Source organism: Stenella coeruleoalba (assembly GCF_951394435.1).
Source record: "Stenella coeruleoalba genome assembly, chromosome: 1".
Lineage (NCBI taxonomy): Eukaryota > Metazoa > Chordata > Mammalia > Artiodactyla > Delphinidae > Stenella > Stenella coeruleoalba.
This window is the reverse complement of record NC_137169.1, coordinates 50,360,085-50,374,209: the sequence shown is the minus strand read 5'-3', so window position 1 is coordinate 50,374,209 and position 14,125 is coordinate 50,360,085. Positions and strand designations below refer to the sequence as shown.

Sequence of the window (14,125 nt, the reverse complement as noted above, 5' to 3'; positions counted from 1 at the left end):
GGAGAGCCAAGGTTCTACCCAGGAAGACAGTTTCAAAAGTCAAATTTGAAGGGATTAGTGAGGCCAGAAATAAGAGAATAAGTAAACAAAGCTCAGGAGGATTACATGCGGAATGCAATAAAATGTGAGGCATGGACTTTGACAAATGGCTTAGGAATAACGCAGTGAACCATGTGAGTGGACTCAACATTTCTTTCTTTGTGCCTAGCATAAGAAGAATTGAGCAATTTCAAGGGGTCATGCCAGACTGGATAAACATGTTTGTCCCTTGGGGAGAAGCCTGTGATTTAGTGAGGTTCCCAGTGCCTAGGGCCTAATGGCAGAAAGACGAATTCCAGACTCACTGGCTGGGGAAGAGCTGCAGCTGGTCTGAATTGGGTGTACACAGCCTGCCTCAGCCTGGCTTATCTTCGGGATGGAGCAGAGCTGAACCTTCGGGTGAAAGACCTTCAGTACCTGAGCTTAGCAGAGCTGAGAAAGGCAGGGCTGGATGTTTCATCACTTACAGATGAGCCTTTCCAGACAGGCCTGCATTACTGACATCCTTAGACCTCTTGTAGAACCTATCAACCGTGGTGTGCATTGGGGCATCTAGTATGACATTTCTGGGCGTGTTAAATCTCTTTCTATGTGTGTCCCCTTTCTCTGCAATCTGCAGCTGGCCCCTTTACGCACTGACGGGAACTATTCCAGCACTCTTGACGTAGTAAGGGCCTAGTACTGGTTGGTTGTTATGGATAGAACACAGAACTTTCACCTATAGAAAATGAATATAAAGTCATCCAACGTTACTGGAAACAACGCTTCTAGATGCTTCTAGAAACAACGCATTTACTTTATAATGTAAAAATGGATGGGTTGAGGAGAAAAACTGGTGTTCGTTGCAGTTCTATTTTATATCAGGCACTGGGCCAGGCACTTCAAAACATCATCCCATTTACTTGTCATATCAGCCGTGAGGCAGATTTTCATTTCTTTTACCTTATAGATAAGGAACGGAGACTCACAGGTTACTAGCTTGCATGAGTTCATACACTGTGTGGATTAGTAAGCAGTGAAGCTGTGATCCGAAGGCAGGACTCAGTGACGCCGTGGCTCAAGCCTTTATCGCTTCACCACTCTGCTGCCAATAGAAATAATGCAGTACTTTGATCAACCAATGAGCATCAGAAGGGGCCTCCTAGATATTCATACATCTTCTAAAGAGGGGGACCACAGAGGAGAGAGCAATTAGCTAACTAATGAATCATCCTCTGTTGCACAAATAAGCTAATTGAATTTACTTAGGAAGAAGCATTGGAGTGATCCTGCCTCTGTGATCCAGCTACCCAATCTTGGGCGAGTAACTTAAGCTCTTGGAGACGTGGTTTTTATAAAATGAGATCCCTCCCTTTGTCAGGTCTCCCCTCACCAATCTATTATGAGGAGCAGCTGAGATTACATGCATGCACTCAACGTGGATACTGCAAAGAAATATTCAAATGGAAGGCATCATTATTGACTTTGCCTAAATACCAGACAATAATAAGTAAAATATTTTCCACCTCCAGTGTATTAAAATTGTAGAATAGGGAGCCAGGCTCACCCTAGATTTTAATAAGGAAACACTTCTAATCAAGACTTCAGGTATGACTTAAGCAAATAAAATTAGGTCTTTAGAAGCATTTATTCTAATATGTAATTTTAAATGATTTTCTGCGCAGAATAGAGATTGACCGTAAGATTAATGGGTGAGCTAATAATAAATTGGAAAACCTTAATTTATTAGCAGTGGTCTTTGTTTTTATTTAAGTTACTTTTGTTTTATAAATTTTATATAATTGTCAAATATTTAGAAGTACTGGGAGAAACATCCTTTTTAAAAATGTACTGCTTTTTAAGTTCTCTCTGTGGAAACTAGAAAAGGAAGAAAAAGATTTTTATGTTCAAGACTTCCTCCTATTACTGTCAATAACAGTTAAGTGCATTTATGGAGACATGAGACAGCACAAAGATTCTTCTGTAATTCATCAGAAGGCCCATCTTAAGTATAATTACATTACACAGCTCTGCTTGGTCATTAGTTTTTGTTTAGTGACAATGTCCTTCATTTTAAATCCTTTGATGGTAATTATTTGTAACTACACCCTTGAATTCTGAAAGCATGTGTACTGCAGCCCTGGTGAACAATGGGTATTTCTGGACTACGATGCAATTGGTTTCCCATAAAAGATCATACAGGGAATGGTCTGTAACAACACTGAAAATTTTTTTTTTTTTTTTTTGCGGTACGCGGGCCTCTCACTGTTGTGGCCTCTCCCGTTGCGGAGCACAGGCTCCGGACACGCAGGCTCAGCGGCCATGGCTCACAGGCCCAGCAGCTCCGCGGCATGTGGGATCCTCCCGGACCGGGGCACGAACCCATGTCCCCTGCATCGGCAGGCGGACTCTCAACCACTGTGCCACCAGGGAAGCCCAATACTGAAAATTTGCAAAAGGTTTCTGAGCTTGAAGTACAACCCGAAATGAGGTGTGTGGTGTTGTGTGTGTGTGTGTGTGTGTGTGCACACACACATGCGCAATAAAAAACTAAAAGCAAGTCGTTAGGTATAAGGCATGATTTTCTTAACCCTTAATGACCATGTCACATTTTAAAGTTTTCAATGTTGCTTAAATTAAGGTTCGCTAACACATATCTTAGATTGTTTGATCTGCAAGTGAGACATTTTTGAGATATTTTTAGTTCTACCTGCCTTCTTTGTGCAGAAAAATGTCTCATCTTTGTGTATTTATTTATATACTGAGCACCCATATGTGTTTGGAACAATTTAGGTGCTGAGAACACAGGCCCTGAGAGTCTTAGTTTCTGACAAGAGCAACCAGGTCAGTGACAGGGCAACAAACTTAAACCTGAATAACCTGATTATCCTCTGGCCTGTGAGAAACAGAGGGTCACCTTAACATTAAGACTCGAATGCTCAGCTTGTTACCCTTACCTGCTGATCTGGTGCCTCCTCAGAGCTGGGTGTTTCCAGGAATGCCCTACATTATTTTCACCACTCCCCTTGGAACGCATACTCTCTATCCCTCTGCTCCCCAGTGCAACTGGCAACAACATAGACTGTGGTGTGAATATAAAGACCACCACCCAGTCAGGGTCTCCCTGAGAGAGGGTATCCCTTCTAGCTGTTGCATTTGGACTCCAGCAAACTCTGGCATTGGGTCCTGTCATTTACTGCCGCTCTGCACCATGTCACCCATTCCGCTGTCCTTGTCTTTTCCTCTCCACTTCCCTCTCCCAGCTTTTATTCTCTCAGGCTCTTTGGAAAGCCACATTTATGTTCTTCACATATGGGAAGTATTTTTGGTCAAAATGAAAAACCCAAAATGTGTTCCTTAGCAAAATGATTTGCGAAACAAGGCTGGCTTCAACTTGAAAGAAAAGCTTTTAGTAGGCAACCAAACCAAACAAAGATCCCACAAACCACTCTGGCCACACTGTAATTCTTATTCATAAAAGCTAAATACACTTATACTTTACATGTGTGCATTAAATAAACCTCCCTTCCCAGTGCAAGAAGGTGAGTATTGGAGTCATTAAAATTTTTATTCTCCAGCTACACATGGTTAAAGAAATCCATAGAGACATTTACATTTTCCTAAAACACTGGTTTTATAGTAGGAACCAGAATTATTTTCTTAGGGATTAACCATCTGGCCAGGTGACACCAGAGAACACTGTGGAAACAGTATTTGTAGAGTGTCTATCATCCACATAGCACTGTGCTTGGGCCTTTATAGAGTTTCTTCACTGAACCCTTATGACCAACATTAGGCGGTAGGTAGCAAGATTATACCATTGACAGAGGGGGGAGATTGAGGCCTAGAGGTTGAGTATCTTGCCCAAGGTTTTTCAGCCCTTCTAACAGTGCTTCTCACTGTTAAGATGCCAGAGGATTTCTAGGGTTCGCATGTTCCTTGCCTCACCTGTGTGTGTTTTCCTTTCTCTATAAGCAGTGGGAAGCCAGGGTTGGTTTGGATAGGAGTTGCCTTAGAGAAGGACCAGCAGCCCCGCTGTTCACCCACGGCACGAGTACTCTAACTAAAGAGCAGGCTGTGGGGCTGGATTCCTCTGCAGCTGTTACAAGATGGTAACACCCAAAGCGACAGATCTGGATTCGAATCCTGTCTCCACTGCCACCTGAGGGATTCTGGGCGAGCTGTTTATGTTTTCTGAGTCTTAAGCTTTCTTAACTGGAACATGGAGTTAATGTTACCGTAAGTTATGCTATGGTAAGAATTGAAGAGAACATACAGGAAGAACTTGGCAAGTAGTTGCTAATTATTCACTCTTCCACCTCTGTGTTCCTAGCCAGGCACAACTTCTGCATTCACCGCTGCTTTGCTTGAGTGGGCCCAGGCCTGACCTGGTTTCTAAGTCAGAGCTGATCAGTATTAGCAGCTTAAGCCTGTCTGTCTGACTGTGGTCCTGACATCTTGCCTTAGGTCCTGCTGACTTCTCCTCTGAGGTGCTGAGTCTGACTCCTCAATCCTTCTCACCCATAGCTCAAGTTCTGGCTGGGGTCTAGGTGAATGAACTGGGCTTCTTCCTGCTGCCAGAGCCTGCTGGATTAGACAGCCACACCTACCTTCACACTCTAGTCCCTGCCCAACATCTCTATATCCTTTGGATACTGTAGAATGTTATTACAGAGCTGGCCTTTGCAACTGGGTGTGGTCATTCTACTCAAAATTTTTATTGTTAGTGTTCTGAGCATCTCCTACATGCCAGGTCCTGCAAAAAGACAGGCATGATCCAGACAGTTGAGCTAGGTTCGTTACAGGTATTATTTCACTTAATCCTCATTGTGATCTGGTAAAGTAGGTACTGTGAATATCCTCATTCAAAATCTGAAGTTTAGGAAGATTGAGGGCCTTTCTCCAAGTCACACATCAAGTCACAGGTGGAGCCAGGCCTAGAATCCCAAGCCAGGGCTCACAGCCATTACATCATAACGCTTTCCATCCAATCTGTTAACCTTCCACTGCTTCCTCCTTTTCTTGCTGTTGGATGTGCTCTACGGCGGCAGGTGCCGTCTTTTAATGTGGCACCTCTTCCAGTGTACTGTGATCAAGTTACTTGTCTCTGTTTCTCTTTAGACTGGGAGCTCCCTGAAGGCAGGGACCATGTTTTCTTTATCCCTGTACTCCAGCGCAGAGCACAATAGCTGGCACAGAATAAGTACTCCAAAAGAGGTTTGAAGACTGAGCTGTAGTGGCTTTCTCTTCTCTACCTGCTGACTTATGTTGCTGAAGTTCCATATGTTCTCTATTCAAACTCATCTGAATGATGACAGCTCTAGAATCAAAACTAGCAGTTACTCTTGGGTCCAAAATGGTATGTGTGTGTGCGTACGTACATGTGTGTATGTTTGTGTTTGTATGTGTGTGTTACGGTATCAACTAAGGTAACTGTAGTTGTGTTTTCAAATACTTGTCTGAATCAAAAGCTTTTAGCCACCATGTTTCTTTTCCATACACTTTTGTCTTTATGACAGAGATATTTTTAAAGAGTATAGTCCATTAAAAAACAGAATGCTGCCCAATTTGGGTTTTGTCTTATGTTTCCTTATGATTAGATCGAGGCTATGCATTCCCAGCCAGAATGATGTTATGTCCTTTTCAGGCTATCACATCTGGAGGCCCATGATGTCTATTTACCCATCTGAAGTTAATTTTGATCACCCAATCAAGATGCTGTCCTATTTCTTCCCTGTATGGTTAACTTTCTTTTTCTTCTTGTAACTGATAAACAATCTGTGAGGAGACATTTTAAGACCATGCATATATCCTGTTACTCATCAAAATTTCCTCCTGGAGAACAGTATGGAGGTTCCTTAAAAAATTAAAAATAGAACTATCATACGGCCCAGCAATCCCACTACTGGGCATACACCCTGAGAAAACCATAATTCAAAAAGAGTCATGTACCACAATGTTCATTGCAGCTCTATTTACAATAGCCAGGACATGGAAGCAACCTAAGTGTCCATCAACAGATGAATGGACAAAGAAGATGTGGCACATACATACAATGGAATATTACTCAGCCATAAAAAGAAACGAAATTGAGTTATTTGTAGTGAGGTGGATGGACCTAGAATCTGTCATACAGAGTGAAGTAAGTCAGAAAGAGAAAAACAAATACCGTATGTTAACACATACATATGGAATCTAAAAAAAAAAAATGGTTCTGAAGAACCTAGGGGCAGGACAGGAATAAAGACGCAGACCTAGAGAATGGACTGAGGTCACGGGGAGGGGGAAGGGTAAGCTGGGACAAAGTGAGAGAGTGGCATGGACATATATACACTACCAAATGTAAAATAGTTAGCTACTGGGAAGCAGCCGCATGGCACAGGGAGATCAGCTCGGTGCTTTGTGACCACCTAGAGGGGTGGGATAGGGAGGGTGGGAGGGAGACGCAAGAGGGAGGAGATATGGGGATATATGTATATGTATAGCTGATTCACTTTGTTGTACAGCAGCAACGAACACACCATTGTACAGCAATTATACCCCAATAAAGATGTTAAAAAAGAAAAATAATTCCCTCCTGGATCCATTGATGATCCCTGCCTGCCCCTATCTTAAAGTGATGTTTGCAAGATGACTATTCTGCAGTTAAATGCAGTATCTGAGTTTAAACTGGATCCTACTCAGGAGAGAAAAATGCCATAATAGACGTTATTGAATTATTGACAAAACTTGAATATGAATAGATTAAATAAAAGTGCTATATAAATATTAAGTCTACTGAAATTTACTCTCAAGTGATTCATAAAAATTTGTGTGTATATATGTATTCATATGTATACATATATATATATATATATATATATACACATACACACACACACGCATATAGAGAGAGAACATATAAATGAGAAAGCAGACAGGATAACCATTCAAAGGAAAAAGTTAGGTACATGGGTGTTCCCGGTATTATTCCTATTCTTGCAGTTTTTCTGTAAGTTTGAAATTATTTCCAAATAAAAAGTTAGTAAGTTTTTAGCCACCTATAGAATAAACATTAGATGCCCTACCTGAAGTTAGGTCTTTAGTGGCTGACATTGAATCAGTTACCAAGGACAGTTTCTCCTGGATTGAATGATCCTCAAGTTCTAGTCCCATAGGAGATCCTATGACTCTTGGTGAAGTTTCTGTCTCCATGATGGTGCCTGTGGAAACTACCAAGTAAATAACGGTGGTATTGTGAAATGGAAGACTCTAGTTCTGGTTGCACACGTCTCAGTTTTCTTTATTAAAAAGAAAATACAGAAATGATGAAATGATACCTAAGGGTCATAAGTATAAGGTGAAATGACAGAGGCCCCTGATGCAATGACATGAAACCTGGCATCCGCCCGTGCAAGCTCAGTTCAGTCCCCTTTCATGATGGATGCATACTCCTTCTGGTGTTCAACCAGCTTTAGGAATACTTGATATTTCTTGTCATAATATCTGCAGGAGAAAAATAAATATGTTGGATGATCTCAAGCAAGACTGTTATGCTGCTTCCCCTGACATTTAGAAGAACAGAAGTGTTATCTGTTACAGTTTTGCAGACACTTCCCATTTTTTGGATGCTGACAGCATCCTGAGTCACATGTTTCACACTCACTATCTTTAACCTCCATGGGTGAACCTACATCTCCATTTTAGAGGTAAAGGTTTTAGAGCTGAGATTTGCTCAAAGAGGCAAATCTAAAATAGTATTGCTAAGACTCGGCAGAGCTGGAATTCAAACTCAGGGCTATCCGACTTCAAAGCCTCCACTATAACACAGTGGAAGTGCCGGGCTTGACACAGGGCCTTTCACATTCCCAGCTTCAATAAGTATTTCATATATGATTACCCAACCCCCCCACCCCTGACCAGTTTAGCGACTGGTTTAATGTCACAGCCTGACCAGGGATGCGACTGAACATTTTAATCACCCTTTGCACATTCCACACCTACATTTCCTTTGCAGACTCCTTTATCTGGGAGTAAAACCCCATGAGAATGTGACTAACACCTTTCCTGGAGCTGTGCCCTGCCTTCTGGGCATCCCACAGAGGACCCTTTTCTCCTGTACTATCCAACTGAGTCTTCACATAAGACCTGTTAGAACTGGTGTTGGCCGTGAGTTAGAAGGCAGAGCAGCTGAAGCTACCTTGGCATCACAATCTTGAAAAGGACAATAGTAGCTAAGACAAATTATACTTGGAGACGGAAGCTTGGCCCTTATTCCTCTTGGCTGGGAGGAGCTGACGTGAGGTAAGGGGTTGATGAACCCTGTCTAGCATGTCTTGGTAGGTTCTGGGGTTCTCTGAAAAGAAGTCCTCGTGAAGGAGCATTGGTGCAAGCTTGGGAATTGGGGGAGAGAGAGAGTGTAAGAGTAACCCTGAATGCACACAGGGACTTCTACCTGTAACATGCAGAGCTAAACAGATTAATAGGAACACCCCTGCCCAGCATTTCTACCTTAACAATTCTGGTAACTTAAGAGGCCAAACACAGGGTTAAGAGGTGGACTCTGAGGCCTGGGTTTGAATCTCAGCTTGGCCCCATTACTAGCTGTGTGACCATGGATATTTTACTTATCTCTTTGTTCCTAAATGTCCCTATTTGTACATGAGAAAAATTACAAGACCTACCTCAATAGAGGTAATGTGAACTGTTATGTGAACTAAATGAGGTAGTATTTGAGAAGAACTTAGAACAGTGCCTGACTCACAGCAAGTGATATCAATGCTAGTTATGGCTACTACTTAAAAAATTAACATTCCAAAATTACCATCAATCTCACTATATGTAGATTATACTAAAACCCACTCTATGAGCCTCCAAATTTATTAATCATAGAATGATTTTGGGGACAGCAATTTTCTTCTTCAAATGCTACTCTCTGACAATCTAACGTCAAGCAATTTTTTCACTATATGAGTTGGATTTTCTGACTTTCGGAAACTTCTAGAAGGAAGCTTGGGTCAGTACTCTTTCTCATACACTTGACGATTTCTAATTTTAATACTGACAACTTTGCAGCAACTTTGTTCATTGGCCTTATTCTTTGTACAGTGGGAAAAGCATCGTTTTTCCAGGCAGAGAAGCCTAGGTGATTTGGGGCAACTTCTTTAAATGGTCTGAGCCTCAGTTTCCCTGCTGTAAGAGGGATGATAACAGTACCTACGTCACAGAGTGACTGAATTTTAAACATGAACATGAAATATTATGCGGACTGTCAAGTGCTTACACGATGTGAGCTAATGTTCTTACATCCTTCTATTATCCTGAAATGTCAAAAGATGGAGAGACTATATTTTTCCTTTTTTATACATGGGAAGCTGAGGTCCAAGGTGCTTCTTTCCCTGTGCTTTTTATTTTCCAACTTTTAAAATTGTGGTAAAATACACATGAAATTTACCATTTTAGCCATTTTTAAGTGTACAGTTCAGTGGCATTAAGTACATTCATATTATTGTGCAGCTGTCACCACCATCCATCCATAGAGCTCTTTTCACCTTGCAAAACTAAAACTCCACCCATTAAATAATAACTCTCCATTCTCCCCTTCTCCCTAGCCCCTGGCAACCAACATTCTATTTTCTGTATCCATGAATTTGATTATGCCAGGTACCTCATATAAGGGGAATCATACAATATTTGTCATTTTGTGACTGGCTCTTTCCGCTAACATAATATCCTCAAGGTTCATCCGTGTTGTAGCGTATTTCAGAATTCCCTTCCTTTTTAAGGTTGAATAATATTCTGTTGTTGCATATACCACTTTTTCTTTATCCATTCATCTGTCAGTGGACACTTGGGTTGCTTCCATGTTTTAGCTACTGTGAATAATGCTGCTATGAACATGGGTGCATAAATATCTCTTTGAGACCATGATTTCAGTTCTTCTGGGCACATACCCAGAAGTGGAATTTCTGGGTTATATGGTAATTCTATCTTACACTTTTGAGGCTGCACCATTTTACATCCCACCAACAGTGTGCAAGGGATCTAATTTTTCCACGTCCTTGTCAACACTTGTTATTTTCTGTTTTTTTGACAGTAGCCATACTAATGGGTATAAACTGGTATCTCATTGTAGTCTTGATTTGTATTGCCCTAATGATTAGTGGTGTTGAGCATCTTTTCATGTGCTTATTGACCATCTGTATATCATTTTTGGAGAAATGTCTATTCAAGTCTTTTGCCCATTTTTGATTTAGGTCGTTGGCCTTTTGGTTATTGAGTTTTAGGGGTTCTCTGTATACGGATATTAATCTTTTATTAGATATATGATATATAAATGTTTCCTTCCATTCTTAGGTCTGTGTGGCACAGACCTAAGTAAGTGTTCTATACAGACAAGAACGTGATTTGAGTCAAGGAGATGTTGAGTGTAGCTCAGAAGGAAACTGGCTCTTTCCACTTTCAAATCTTCAGGCCGCCTGCAGATGGTGCTAGAGCATCGTGTGCGCCTCTCTCACAGCGGCTGACAGCAAGCCGCCAAGGATTCTTTTCAAAAGAACGTAAGCTGTGACAAAGCGAGAGAGTAGCAGGGACATATATACACTACCAAAAGTAAAATAGATAGCTGGTGGGAAGCAGCCGCATAGCACACGGAGATCAGCTCGGTGCTCTGTGACCACCTAGAGGGGTGGGATAGGGAGGGTGGGAGGGAGGGAGATGCAAGAGGGAAGAGATATGGGAACATATGTATAACTGATTCACTTTGTTATAAAGCAGAAACTAACACACCATTGTAAAGCAATTATACTCCAATAAAGATGTAAAAAAAAAAAAAAAAAGAACATGTGGAATCTACTCAAAGAACTTAAAAACAGACTTCCCTCAAGAGTCTTCAGAGGGTCAGTGAAGAGATGGAGAAGAATAATCTGTTTCTAATTTCAACAAAAGAGAGATGCTGCTAGGCCAGGGCTCCCACTGCCATGGGGAACTCAGTTCTCTCCATGTTCCTGCATTGAGCTCCCCCATGTAAGGGCCTGCTCCACTCATCCTGGTACTTAGAGAGGGGTTTATATTCAGAGGATTAAGAGCCCAGCTCCATTTGGAGACTTGCTTCAAGAAAATAAAAGGATACCGGATGGCTCTTTCCGTGGACGTTTCCACTCCGTTAAATGTCGATTATGCTTTGGTGGGATCAGCACCTTTGCCTGTCCACTGTATAAGGTAGAAGTTGCTTTTATGTCTTAACCTCAAGTACTTTCCTAAAATGATAAAAGCCACTTGCACAATTGTTCCTTCGTCTCTAAACTCACTACCAGTGACTCAAGATAGGTCCTTTTCCTCTCTCAGCTGGATTGTTGAAAAACTTTTCATCTGGTCTTTCCTACCCTTAGGCCCTCTAACGCATCCTCTAAGAGGATTTTTCTAATATCTGCATCTGACCAGGTCCCACCACTGCCTAAAGTTCAGTATCTCCATTTCACCAGTAGGATGAAGTCTGAGGTCCTTAGCACGGCCTCAAAGCTCATTATGAGAGGACCCACTCTGTTCCCCCCAACACCCAATTTCATTCCCTGCCATCTCCCATCTCATACTTTGCATTTCAGAATTATGAGTTGTTGATAGTTTCCTGAATATACGATGCTGTTGTCACCTTTATAACTTTGCCTGTGTTATTCCTCTACTGACAAAGTGCTTTACGGTTTTGGCCTGACAATTTCTTTTAAGCATTTAAAGTCAGCTAGACTTAACGTCCTCTCAAAAGCTTTGCCTCACTCCTACAGGGTCAAATTCTTTTCTGTTTTGGGTTACTTTGTCACCTGGTAATACTTCTATTATATAACCTATCCCTTTGGCTCGAAATGATCTACTGCATAAATAAGATTGTCTTATTCCCTTCTAAATCCTGCCTAGATGCCAAAGAGCATAATGCCTTGAAGACAGCAGGCACTCAATAAATTAGTGTTTGTGAATTGGGGTTAAAACATTAATCAAAGTTATGCTGACGTACTGTATAGTATAGGGAACTATACTCAATATTTTATAATAACCTATAAAGGAAGAGAATCTGAAGAAGAATATCTCTCCCTCTCTCTCTCTCTATATATATATATATAAAATATATATATATATGTATATACAAAATCACTCTGCTGTATACCTGAAACTAACAGGATATTGTAAATTAACTATACTTCAATTTAAAATAAAAGTCATGTTGTAGCCCTCAAAGTCACATGATGCAAAGGGTGGAGGAACAGACAGATGCTACCGTGTGGAAGACATAAGAGATCCCCATTTTAGAACAGAGGAGACCAGATTTACTGCTAATGACCTAGGGAAAAAAACATTGGTTTGAGAGTTCAAAAGTTTGGATTTGACCTCCAGGTCTGGCCCTATCTAGCTCTGTGATCTTGGGGAACTGAAAGTGACTTTACGTCTCTGAGACTTAGTTTTATCAACTATTAAATGAAAGGCCTGGCTTGCTGACCCCTGTGGTTTATTCCGGCTCTAAAGTTGCATGTGTCTGTTGTCCTCACTCCTCAGCACTGTGCATAGAAAACATATAAACTTACCTTTTATCCTCACATCTAGGAAACACAACTTTCCCAACTTTGCTCATTCTTGCCATTGCCTCCTGTCAAATGGAAAACAGAACACACAGAACTAAGTTGGAAAGTTAATACCAATGTGAGGCCTGTCACAGGCAAGAACATTCTTTTTTTTTTTTAGTAAATTTATTTATTTATTTTTGGATGCGTTGGGTCTTCATTGCTGAGCGTGGGCTTTCTCTAGTTGTGGCGAGCGGGGGGCTACTCTTCCTTGCGATGCGCGGGCTTCTCATTGCGGTGGCTTCCCTTTGTTGTGGAGCATGGGCTCTAGGCGCACGGGCTTCACTAGTTGTGGCACGCCGACTCAGTAGTTGTGGCTTGCGGGCTCTAGAGTGCAGGCTCAGTAGTTGTGGCACACGGGCTTAGTTGCTCTGCGGCATGTGGGATCTTCCCGGACTAGGGCTTGAACCCGTGTCCCCTGCGTTGGCAGGTGGATTCTTAACCACTGAGCCACCAGGTAAGTCCCAGCAAGAACATTCTAATTAGAATTTACTTCCCTTAAGAGATTTGGTGAGTCCATTTTTTTTTTTTCAACTTACTTTCTCTGGTGATAAGATTAAAATCCAATGAACATTAAAGGTTACATCTAGGACCACACAGCCTGGGCTTAATAAATTGTTGCCTATTGAGACCTCCAGGGCATAAACAACCTGGAAGGCAAAGCACTTTTATTATGGCTTGCAGGGTGTGGTGGGAAGGAATTATTTCCCCCTTGCATTACCTGGACACAAGGGCTTGAGAAGGCAACATAATCAGCCACTGAGCACGTTGTTTGCTTAACTCACAACAGCAGTAACTGAACAGAAGCCACTCTGCGCCTGTACTTTAAGACAGAATGTTTAAGACCTCTTCATTTCACTTTTAGTTCTTTTTTCCAGTAGTCTCTTCAACTGTGCCTATATAGATGTGAGACCTCTGGGCTGAGTCTAATGGACTTGACCTCAGGACTTTCTTGTCTTTACAATGTGGTTAGTGGGCAGTCAGCAAGTTGCAGCGTCTTGGTGGACACAGTCAGAGTGAACAGCAGCAAGATCAACCATAGATTGTGTTGGCTCCATCATATGAATGGAGAGGTCAAATTTCCTCGGGTAGTCTCCCAATGCTATTAAGTTTATGGGAAAGTTAGGGGGAATGGAGTAAAGCCAAACTTTGGATTCCAAAGACTTACCTGGGGAGATTGCAAGCAACAGCATGACAAAGCTCCTCAGAATAGGTCCTGTCTTAGGAACAGCTATTGAACTCTTATTGTAAAGGATGTAGTCATTCTGAGGTCACATATGTACAACTTCTTACTCTCTCTCTATATTAATTACTCAATATGTACAGACACTGTGCTAGGGATACAGATTTGCATAAGATATACTCTTTGCCCTGGAGAAACTCACACACGAGCAGAGGAGGAAAGAAATGTAAAGAGCTGACTACCACACAGAATGTGAAAGGCCCTGGGTACCTTCAAAACGTATCCAAGTCTTGCCCATCCTTACCGCCTTACTTATGATTTATTTATTTACACACAC

At 41.6% G+C, this 14,125-nt stretch overlaps 1 protein-coding gene across 7 annotated transcripts in view; it reads right to left on the bottom strand.

The window, feature by feature from the left end:
* Positions 1–1,102: 1,102 nt before the first annotated feature.
* Positions 1,103–14,125, bottom strand: part of FGGY (FGGY carbohydrate kinase domain containing) — a 420,429-nt gene continuing 407,406 nt past the window's right edge. For 6 of the 7 annotated variants that reach the window (XM_079921233.1, XM_079921234.1, XM_079921235.1 and 3 more), the window contains 2 exons: positions 12,570–12,631; positions 7,307–7,503 (listed from right to left, as the gene is read on the bottom strand). In XM_079921233.1, coding sequence (XP_079777359.1) covers positions 7,422–7,503; positions 12,570–12,631 — 144 coding nt within the window. In that variant the 3' untranslated portion in view covers positions 7,307–7,421. Of the gene's footprint in view, positions 1,121–7,085; positions 7,230–7,306; positions 7,504–12,569; positions 12,632–14,125 lie in introns of those variants that run through there. The other variant, XR_013828299.1, reaches the window with a different exon arrangement.